Here is a 12100-nt window from a genome sequence, read left to right on the forward strand (position 1 = left end):
TATGAACTAATGCAGAATGAAGTGACCAAAACTAGGAGAAAAAAATTTGCAATTATTATAAATATTGCCAAGGAAAACAATGTCATAAAAGTTTAACAAATTTAAACAAAATTATAATTTCATATATGCTCTAAGGAAACAAATCTAGTTAAACAGACTCTATAGATAAACTAAGTCAAGATGGAATTAAACACTGAGTTTGAAAAATTCTACATGTATCAGTGACTCTGTCAGAAAACTTTTCACAAATTAAAATCTTTTGGGGAGGTTTTAAATAGGCCTTCCAAATGACTTGACTTGGTTACAACAAAGATTTCGTAAGGCCAAGTTGTTCGTTTGATCCTTTCTCTGCAATTTAAGGAGCTTAATGAAATTATTGATAAAATTATAATAATTAGGTTCAGAGTAGAGAGTTTACATCTTTGGCCTACTTACATGTATTTCTCCCTTCTTACACTACTTGCTAAATTTAAGAAGAAAAAAAAAAAGCAAAGCCTAAGTTATAGGTAGTAAGAGATTCTCACTTTCATATGCAAACCTTTTCTGTATACAGGGGAATGTTCGTTTCCTGTTGTATTGTGTCAAGTTCATAATATAAAAAGAAAAAAAATTAAAAAGAGCCTCTTCAATTTAGAAGTGAAAGGGGAGGACCATAGAGCTCATCTAGTCAAGTCTGCTCATTTATTTGCAACACATGTTAGATGTACATATTAAAATTTAAGGAAAGTGTTTAATAGTTTTTAAATTTTCTTTTTACTTTAGTTTACAAAAAACAGAAATGATGTGTGGTGTTGAAGGTGTTCATATAATAAGACCCAAAATTTGGGGTAAGGTAAGTTTAACTATAATTTTTAAAATTTTGACAAACTATTTTCATTTCTTAAAGCTTACAATGCTTCCTTCTGAACAATAACAGTTCAATATTAGCTATAGACTATATTTTGTTTATGAAGAAATTAGATTGGTTGTATGAGAATTTGCATTACTATATAGTGTCAAAATATTTTGGACATTACATTTCCCAGAGCTGAGACCCAGCAAATAAGTTGTGCCTTGGATTTGGCATAATAATAATCCTTTGCACTCTGGATGATAATGCCCTTAAATAAAGTGGATTGTTTGGACTGCCACCAGTTATTCACTGAGGGATTTAGCTTCCTTTATTTCTTGGGGGGGGGCAGGGGGGAGGTCCATCACATTTTCACAATCCCTGTTTCTTGTCACTGACTGGTACTGCACTCCTGTTCTTTTCCCAGAACTTTGGTTCTGCTCCCCCACAAGGTAGCCATGACCCCCAATATCTTGAGATAATGACTGATCCAGTGGGATCCCAGAACACCTGTATTGTCCTAAGAAATGCTAACTATGAGAACTTCCTCAAGATCTAAGAATGATGTATAATGGACTAACCCCTTTCATGTATATAAGTGACCCCAGCCTCAGCAGCATTAAGTCCTCCTTTTAAAGAGATAGACTTCTGCCTGCAGGTGTCATTTTCTTCACTCTAAAATTAATTAAACTTCTATTTGTGTTCTGATGCTCCTGTCTCTGGGCTGCTCTGTGCAGTTCTAGCCATCCATAGGTTAGAAGCTACTTTGGGTCCATTTGATATTAATTAGTTTCAGAAGTGGGATTTGACACAGAACTAGGCCAAATGGATCTTTCTGTACCAGTGAGGGTAGACTAAATATCACTGGAGATTAATTTTTCTGAATTCTGATCCCAAATCCACTGCCCTTTCCTACTCACATTCTCCACCTCAAATTTGACTGAACTTGGCTTTCTTTGAGAGGATTATTCCATGACCTAGTTTCTTGATTCAGGTCATTTGAGTAAGATCAAATAGACTGGCATTTCTGTGTGCCTTTTCACTTTTGAAATGCATGTCTGGCTATGGAATGCAATGTCTTCTGTTTTATATAAATGCATGCCTGGCTATAGATTTAGGTTTTTATTTTTTGTACATGGTAAATTTGATTTGTGAAAGAATTGCATGGTTGCAATGGTTGGTTTTGTGTTTGGTTGGAACCTGTTGAAATTGCTATTTTAATTGTGCACTTTGTTTCAATTTGCCTTAACATTTTTTTCTGAGTCTGTATCTCTGTTGCTACGTCATGTTTATGGTGTGAGATAGATTCTGTTACCTTAAAAGAGTTAAAATTCAGCCATTCAGAAAAATTGTAGTTGCAGAGAATACTGGGAAAGATTAACTTTACTAACTCCCCACCTTAGGCTGTTCATTAGAAATTAGGTTATAAGAAAATAGGAAAAGCTTGTAAGACTTTTTTTTTTTCCCTTGTGGTCCCAATACTGGCCAAGTTGAGGCCTCAACTTTTCTCTAGAAAGTTGTAGCACCATTAAAGACATCTTAGCAGGTTCTGGAGCTTTTGAGATTAATTACCAAGGAGTTTGGCAATTAGTCATTTTAAAATTGCAGGAGAGAATTCCTAAGAGTTTGGAGGAATTCCAGGACTTCTCTGCTTTCTGAACTAAATCTTATTAAAAAGTTTTTTTTTTTTAAGTTTAAAAGTAATTGACACAATTAACAGCATTAATTAATACCTAGTTCTAGGGTAGTGAAGGAAAGTTAGTTGGCAGAAAGCCCAGAAATGGACAGTGGGGGGGGGGGGGGAAGGGGAGATATAAATAGCAACCTATTGTTAAGCCTTCCTTGACTCTCTATTTTGTCCCTGAGCCCCGTTCTGCACCATAAAGAATATGGTCCCCTTTAAATAAAGACTAGGGAAGGTGCTGAAAAAGGGAAAACACCCCAGAAAGTATTGAGGGTTTTTTTCCCCACAACTCTTAATTACTCAGCATGCCTCATTCCCCTTTTCCAGACTCATAAGTGTATTTCAGTTGTGAAGACTGTTAACAAGAACATTACAACCTATGTCCCCTCTGTTATCATCTCTCATCTTTGATTAGATTAAGAAAAGAGAATGCTTGAGAATTTTAGGGAAACTTGAATTCTGCCATACCTCATAGAAACGGGGCAGCAACCACAGTGGTTCACTACACACCTTGCACCAGAAGTTCCCCAACTCTAGCACCAACAGCTGAGGGGAAGGGAATCGGGGCCCCATGACCAGCATTCCATGAGTCCTGAAATCTGCAACTACCACCAATGGGGAGATCATGGCACCAGCTATCCCCAACCCCTAGGAAATACCCTCTGCATTCCCTAAAAACTTAAGCAGTCAGCATTTCCATAGTAACTCTGCAAGCCCTGTTCAGCTACTGCTTGAGAAAGCCTGAATGCCTCTGACAGTAGTAGTATGGCAGGACAAGACTGGGGAACCTGCAAACCTCTCTCTTTTGTAAGTCCATCCTTAATCTTTGTCCAGTTACAGAAATGCATTAGCTGTGTAATTTATGGCAAGTTATGTTATCTCTGCCCCACTTTCCCGATTTGTAAAGAAGCAAATAATAATAGTGGTTGTTGTGAGATGAAAAGTATATAATAATTGTAAAGTGCTTAACACAGTGATCAACATATGTTAAGCCCTGTATTATTGTTGTTGTTATTATATTATCCAGCACTTAGCACATTGCTTGGCCCTATTAAGTCTTGAAAGTTTTTTATTCATTTTATTTAGCTATTAAGGGTATTGTCATTCAAAAATCATTCAAAAAAACCCTCATAATCCTGTTTGCAATTTTCCTTTTTCCTTTCTTTTCTGCATTCCTTCAACCTGTTTTTGTTTTGATGCTCTGCTGACAAACACGATAGAAGAGCATCCACTGAAACATATTTCTAATTTCAAATCCCCAAGCATGTGTACCTAACCATTGAGAATATTTTCCCATCTTGCACTCTTTTCCATTATCATTCTTGATTTTCAAATGGGTGGGTGAATAGCTACCTGACTAAGAAATAAGCCAAGTAGGTGTGAGTGTTGTTTTCTTTTTCTTTATTTGTTTAATATTTACAACTGAGAATGAAGAGTTTTGAATTTTTCTTTTTGAATCCCAACACTGGTAATTCATCAATATCTAAAGTACTATTGCCAAAGAGTGAAGAATTTTTAGTTTCTGTTATCACTCCCTTACGCTTTGTCTTCCTCACCCTTTGACTTCCATTTTGTCTAATGGAGATTTTATACATTTTTCATTTGTGATTATTTTTCATATCACACATATACTAGATCCTGTATCCATGGATAAGAAGTTCATTCATCTAGTAAACACACACACACACACACCACACACAACAATTACAAAGGAAAACATTCAGGGAAAAGAGAGGTTGTATATATAGAATTCTTTGCTGCTTTGCCAAGTTTGTCATCAGAATTTGATTAAATCCCCAAGATACAATAAAGATAACAAGTTAAGTATTGCTTAACTATTTTGCAGGCTAGTTGACAACAGCCAAAATCAGGATAATACATAAGAATGCTTGATGATAAAATTAGAGGTCTCTTAGATCCTCCCCTTTCCAAAGTACTAAAGGAAGTTTTGTCCTGATCTGGAAGAAAGCCTGATTTGATAGCCTTATTCCCCCATCATTTAGTCTTGTGTGGAAATGTCAAGACACACACACACAAACCTGAGTAAGCAGAGAAGGAAAAGCCATGCAAAGTCACAAAGCCAAAGCCAGTAGATGAGAATTTCCAATGGAAGCAGGAAAAGGGCTGCATTGATGTATTGTTGCTTATGTAACCACAAGGCATATCTCTTGGCAGATATTGTTTTGCTAATACTTATTCAAAAGGCAACACCAAGATGGTGATTCTCCATTTCCCTTCTCTCCTTTCCTTTCTTCTTAAAAAATTCTGTGTGATTGATTTTTATCTCTTTCTTAAAATATGTTTGACTTTCTGTTTACTTATTCTCAAACAATTGTGTTTAACACAGTTGGCCACTAATTACTAATGTATATCATTGCTCAGATGCAAACAAAGAAGGGTAACTGGTGAGTGCCTAAATGGAGAAAGTTAAAGCAACAGTGTCTTCCCAAGGCAGAGAGAGATTACTTATACTAGGATTCTTAAGCACTGGGTGAAAAGCAGTGGATAGGGAAGACTGACAAGATGTGCCACCAGGATGCAATTGAAATGGGACCTTCACCATTTTTCTTCTCATTATTTCCAGTGGGAAAAGGAAGTCATTGCTAAGTGAGAGAGATTTCACTGAATAAATGGCCCAAAGAGAGGAGTATACTAGACCACCAAAGGTGGGGATGAGTAAGATTAAATGACAGTCCCATGAGCTTATTATCATCATGACACCACATCACCACGATGACACTATTAGAACTATGTTATAGGATTCAGATTTTTGTTTATTTTTTTTAATAAAGTATGTTTCTTAAAACACATTTTGTTTGGTTTTATTCTAATGTTCCATTTGACAGCATTAAAAATTTATATACATGTTTCCTGTTCTCCTCTTTGACTCTATGGAAGCCTCTTAGTTTTTTTTAGCCTGGAGTCAGAAAGGCTAACTTTGAATCATTCACTGTTGGAGCTAACTTACTGATTACTTAATTCAACACCTTTGCTTGACAGGAAATAGAACATCATAGAGCACTTGGCTCGGGTCACAGGTTTTATTAAATGAAGCAGACTGAGAATTAGTTTCTAAGAAGATTGGAACTTCCCTTCTTCCTCTTGTTTTTGGGAGGATTCTCTTCTCTTTTCCCCACTTCTTTCCAGTTCCTTCACTCTGTCCACACTGTCTTATGGAAAAGATGACAATACTAAACATCAAATGTTTTTGTATTATTGATGAAGATGTTACTTTTCATGCCAATGATTAAACAGCTATAGTAAATGCTATAATTTCTAGATTTCTTGACTACATTTTGGAATTTATCTGTGACTGTTTTGGTTAACTTTGAATAACTGGTTTTTCTATTATATTATTCATCCATAAACTAGAGATCAATATTATGTTCCTAATATTGTTTTTGTTTTAAAATTAACTTAAAGCATCCCATCTCTCCTCTATTTTTTTAGTCAGAAGAAGCTGAGAAACGCTATTTATTTGTGGATCGTCCTAGTGAATGCTTTTTGTGGTATTACCAATCAAGGTAAAAAGCTTTTTAAAACCTTTATATATAACATTTTTGTAACACTTTGAAGTGTGCCAAAGCATATTACAACATTATCTCATTTGATCCCTTTAATAGTTTCATGTATTCAAGTTTGAGTTGTTTATTCTCTAGTCAACTGGACCAGAACTAGCATCAAAAGCATTAACCCTTCCTTCTAGGAGATAGGCTTCCATCTGTAGGTGTCATTTTTATCACTTTGAAATGTATGGGTAGAGCCAAAACAGAGACAGGAGCATCAGGATACAAACAGAAGTTTAATTTCAAAGTGAGAAAAAGGACACCTACAGATAGATGCTGGGACTACTTATATACATGAAAGGGGTTGCCCCACAACACGGTCATTTTCAGATCTTGAGATAATTTTCATGGTTAGCATTTCTTGGGACAATACAGATGTTCTTAGATCCCATGGGAACAACCATTGTCTCAAAGTATGGGAGCTTGTGGCCACTCTGTGGGGGAATAGACCCAGAGTTCTGAGATAACAGAATACCTCACTATAGTGCTTCCAGGAAAAAAAAAAACAAGTTAAGAAAGAAGCCCTAGAGGTTTCCTCACGAAGAAAACCAAACTTGATCGAGTGTGAACCAGAAGATTTGAACAGGAAAGGGCAATGGACTCACCAAACAAGGAGGATCAGACTTCAAAGAAATAAATCTTCTGTGATGCCTAATCCACCCCCACTGGTATCAGAAGGTTCATTCAACTCTGTCCTATATCAATTCTCACTTTTGTCACCCAATAATGTCAACCAGACTGGAACTGGTCTCTTAACCTGTGGGTGACTGGAGCCAAAGAGAGCAGGCCAGAGACAGGAAAGTCAGGATACAAACCATTGTTTAATTAGTTTCAGAGTGAAGAAAATGATGTGTGCAAACAGAAGGCCCCATCCCCTCTAAAGAGAGCCCAACTTGCTATACCAAAGGCAAATCTTACATGCCACAAATGAGATGGATCATAACAATCACTTTTAGGTCTTGAATAACCATTCCCACAAGCTCTGTGGGAACAATATTGTCTCAAATCTAGGGTGTCCTACCCATCCTGTGTGGCACAGAAGCAGAGTTCTGTGACAAGAACAGGAGGTTCAGTACCTGTCACAAGGAACAGGTATTGTGAGTATGTGATGGATGGCTCTGAGAAATAGTGGAAGTTAAATTCCTCAGTGATATCTGGTGCTGGTCCAAGCAATACACTTTCCCAGAAAGCGATATCATCCTGAGTGCAAAGGATTATTGTTATGTAAAGCTCAGGACACAGTCCATTCCTGTGTATTAGCTCTGGGAAACGGGGTATGTCCAAAATATGTTTGATACTTGACTATAGGCATTTGTTTCAAGGACTATATTTTTGTTTTTCTTTTTTCTGAAAATAGTGGATAAGAAGGTGGGCTTAAGGAATGTAAATAGTTTAGAAAAAGAAAAGTCATTAAGTTATCTTTTTTTTCTAAATGAATAAAATAGAAGTCAGAAAGTAGAATAACTTTGACAAGCTATAAGTTAAACTTACATACTTTAAAAGAAAGTTGTATAATTTGGAACAGATACAAAAGAATTAAGGAACAATTTATTGCCTTCAAGACTTAAGATGAGTTAAGAATACAAAATATATATAACAAATGTGACTTTTTACACAAATATACCCATACTTAACAAATCAAGTACATACATCCTTATTTAGCTATCCAAGACAAATATACCCATACTTACTAGCCAATGTAACTCTCAGAAGAATCATCTTTTGCTGACATTTTGAAAGCTCCCTTTTTGATATTATTTTGATAATAGCCAGATTACTTAACACAAAATAAAACTGACTTCATTATTTTGTAATTAACAACATGAGCCTTTTGTTTGTCACTGATTTCACCCAAATTGTTTCTAAATGGCTTTAGCTGTTTCAAAAAAAACCCCATTCTATTCAAAAAATCATTGAACATTTTAAAGTGCTTATTAAGTACAAAGCTCATGCTAGGTGCTAAGGGCAGAAAGAAGGGAGAGGAGGAATTAAGTTATCTTTATCCTCAAGATGTTTACATTGTTTGATAGGAGGAGAGAGACTGGAGAAGGTTTGGAAGAGGGAAGAGAATGGCAGCATATTCACAAGTAACATTGAAAGATGAAATTGGGAGGTATATAAAACAAAGAATGTAAAATCCCAAAAGTCAACTGAAAATGTAATCTGGTTAATCATACAGGGTTACTCTAAATTTTTTTTAAGATTAATCTGGCAATGAATATAACTGATATTAAGGGAAATATATCCAAGAACCTTATAATATTTGTGCATATGTGATTAAAAGTAGATGGCATAGAAATTACAACTTTTATTTATTATTTATTTAAATGATTTTTTTGTTTTTTTCAGCCAAGTGGCAAACAAATCTCTTCAGGTAAAATTTTTATATTCTGTGTATCATTTGAAGATTTTTTTACTTCTTACCTTTCTAAATCTCTAGAATAGTAATTCACAATTCTGATGTATGCTGTATTGGAAGAAGGATACAAAAGTAGTGAAACAAAAATAAGATGTCACAATTCAGGAAAAAATGGAAATCACTGCTTAAAATATCTTTGGTCTATTGTCAAAATATTTTCTGTTAATCTCAACAGTAAATTAATAAAATTTCAGGCAATAGACATGAAAATCCTAATTACTTTTTCTTAGGCAATGTCAGAGTAGTAGACAATGAGGACCCTACCCATGCTCTCTAAAAACCAGCTTCTTAAGCTATATTTCAGGACCCCATAACGCTCAAAATTATGATATATTATCAGTAAATGTTAGATTTTCACATGTTTTATATGCTTATATACCTGTGGTTCCATAAAAATTTCTTAGACAAAAAGGGACATAAGTGGAAAAGTTTTAAGAAGACCCTCTTCAAAATATCCCTTATCTGGCTAACCTATATTCATCTAAAAGGAGGAGTTAAGAGTGAGGGAATGATAGTGGTGGAGAAACAAGGCTTGTAAACTGCTTGTAAAGGAGATATCAAGGGATGAAATCTATTTCAGTACATGGTTGTAAATCTAAGATTATAGAAATTTAACTAGCATAATTAGAATCTACTACATACAATTGAGTAATATTTTTAGGATCCCACTTTGTATCGGTTCATAAAAGTTTTCCGGGTTTTTCTGAAAACATCCTGCTCATCATTTCTTACAGCATAATAGTATTTCATTACAATCATATACCACAACTTGTTCAACCATTGCCCAGTGGATGGATGCCCTTGATTTCCAGTCTATAACCACCACAAAAAGAATTGCTAGAAATATTATTGTACATATAATTCCCTTTTCATTTTTAATCTCTTTTTGAATACAAATTTAGTATGTTGTTTCTGTGTCAAATATATGCACAGTTTTATAGCCCTTTAAACATAGTTCAATTTGCTCTCCAGAATGGTTGGATCAATTCGCAAGTCTACCAACAGTACATTATTGTCCCGATTTTTCCACATTCCCTCCAACGTTTGTCAGTGTATTTTTCTGTCAAAATAGCCAATCTGATACCTCAGAGTTGTTTTAATCTATTAAATTAATCCACCACTGTTTCTTAGCTAGTTGCAGATTGTTTTGATCCCACTGTTTTTAAACTGGCAAAATGTTTTATTTTCCACATTTCTATTCCACATGGTATTTTTTTTCCAATGTAGTACTCAGTGGACATCACTTCCATATGGCATGGTAGTAATGTTAGGTTCTTAAAACCCACAGCAGAGGAGCATAAGCTCTGACATGTTCTACTAACATGAAAAGTCTTTGATAATAGTTCTTGCAATTGGGAGTAAAGTCAAAGCTGTGGACCTATGAATAGGTATATACACAAGAATACCGAAGAGTTAGGACCATGCTGTACATTGGGATACTCCAGGAAATTAGGCCTTAACTCATCTTGAGCTCAGTTCAAGTCATTCAGAGCAGCATTAGGAAATGAGGCTTGGAATGAGGCCGCCATGCTGTTTTTGAGCCACTTTGAAACCATGCTACTACTCCAACTCCAATTTCCAATTCTAGTCCCCATTTAGAACCCCACTACTCAAATGTAAGCTCCTTGTGGGCAGAAGCTTACTTTTTTACTTGTATTTTTCTCTCCAGCACTTAGCACAGTGGCTATTGCATGGAAAATGTACCTAACACCACAGCATCTAATTACTTAAAGTAAAAAGCTAGTTAAATTGTTTAGAAATATAAATAGCAAATTTTGTTTTTAAAAAGTGGAAGCCCTCAAGTTGTTCCTTTCATAAGTAAGCACATCTAACAAAAAGATAAAAATTAAGAAAAAATTAGATATGATAAATCTCTGGAGATAAATTAGAATAAAAGGGAATATACCTATCACCTATGTATGGAGACTTTATAAAACTGGCTATGCATAAAGACAAAAAGTTTCATTAGATATTCATTGCTGACTTATGTTGAGGTTACAATTTACTAAAACCCCAAAGAATTTTTTCAGTATAATTGCTCTTCAAATTTTCCCCATCTTAAACATGTGAAATTGTTATATATATATATATATATATATAACAATATACCAATATATATATATATTGGTGTATATATATATATATATATATATAACATATATATATAACATATAATATATATAACAATATAACAATAGCAATAAATAAAATATATATATATGTGTGTGTATGTATATATATGTATGTATATATACATGTATATATGTGTGTATATATATGTGTGTGTGTGTATATATATATATATATATATACATATATATATGTATTCAAGTATTGTTATTATTCAATCATTTTTTCAGTCAAGTCCAACTCTTCATAACCCCATTTGGGGATTTCTTGGCAGAGATTCTAGAGTGGTTTACTACTTTCTTCTCTAGCTTATTTTACAGATAAAGAAACTGAGGCAAACAGGATTAAGTGACTTGCTTAGGATCATATAGCTAGTAAATATCTGAGGCTAGATTTCAACTTGTCTTCCTGATTCCAGGCTTATAACTCTATCCACAATACCACCTAGTTACCTACATGTACAAGTGTAAGACTTTATATTTATATTTATTTCTATTGAATTTTCTCAGAGTTTTGGGGATGGTGCTCTATCCACTTGGCCACCTAGCTGCTGCCCCCTCTATTGAATTTCTTAATAGATTTAGCCCAATTCTCCAGTCTGTCAAAATCTTTTTGCATTCTGATGCTGCCATCTGTAAGTTATCCCTCTCAGCTTTGTGTCATTTGCATTTATACAAGTCATTGATAAAATGTTAAGCAGCCCAGTGTTAAGCATAGATCCCTGGAGACACTCCACTAGAGAAGCCTCATGCCATGTTGACATTGAATCAGTTCTTGAATTCATGTAATACATCATTTAATCATTATCCCTCCTCCTCCTCCACATGAAAGCAAGAGATAACGTATCAAAAGCATTGCTTCAATCTAGGTAAATCATATCCAAAACATTCCCCTTACCTATCTGTTTAGTAATGCTGACAAAAAAGGAAATGAAGTTAGCCTGGCATGATCTTGACTTAAGAAAGCAAAACCAGCTCTTTTTATTAAATAATAATAAATTAATAATAAACAATAAAATTGGTTTTTTATTTACTTTTTAAGATGTTCACTGTCTTTCATTTTAATAATTGTTCTAGAATTTATCAGATTATTGTTCTTGTTCTACTTCAAGACATTGGAATCTCTATGGCTCAAAAATTCATCACCGTGCTGCAGAAAATTTAGATCAGGATGTAAATTTGAACTAGATAGTACCAAAGAAATGTTTTTTTTCCCTTGGGGGAATCATTCTTATTTACACTATTCTGCAATTTCATAATTTCCAAAAATTTTCTGCATTCGCTCCAGGTTCCAAGTACTATTTTTCACACAACTTCACAGTGGATATCACAAGAAATTTTGCTGTTAGCTGGTATGGGTCACAAGCCAGAAGAGGCCATATCCCTTCTTAGATTTTCCTTTTCATCCCAATATAACTGAAGAAAAGAAAAACATCCTTAAAAATTGTCCTAAGTCTCCTTTGCTCTAGTTCT

At 34.6% G+C, this 12100-nt stretch overlaps 1 protein-coding gene across 1 annotated transcript in view; it reads left to right on the plus strand.

Moving 5' to 3' along the window:
* The window catches only part of LOC116423369 (cation channel sperm-associated protein subunit epsilon-like), a 135726-nt gene that overhangs the window by 17787 nt on the left and 105839 nt on the right, over positions 1–12100 (plus strand). Inside the window, exons 4-6 of the mRNA XM_031966984.1 lie at positions 763–832; positions 5964–6037; positions 8429–8453. Coding sequence (XP_031822844.1) covers positions 763–832; positions 5964–6037; positions 8429–8453 — 169 coding nt within the window. The remainder of the gene's footprint in view (positions 1–762; positions 833–5963; positions 6038–8428; positions 8454–12100) is intronic.

Source organism: Sarcophilus harrisii, chromosome 4, assembly GCF_902635505.1.
Source record: "Sarcophilus harrisii chromosome 4, mSarHar1.11, whole genome shotgun sequence".
NCBI lineage: Eukaryota > Metazoa > Chordata > Mammalia > Dasyuromorphia > Dasyuridae > Sarcophilus > Sarcophilus harrisii.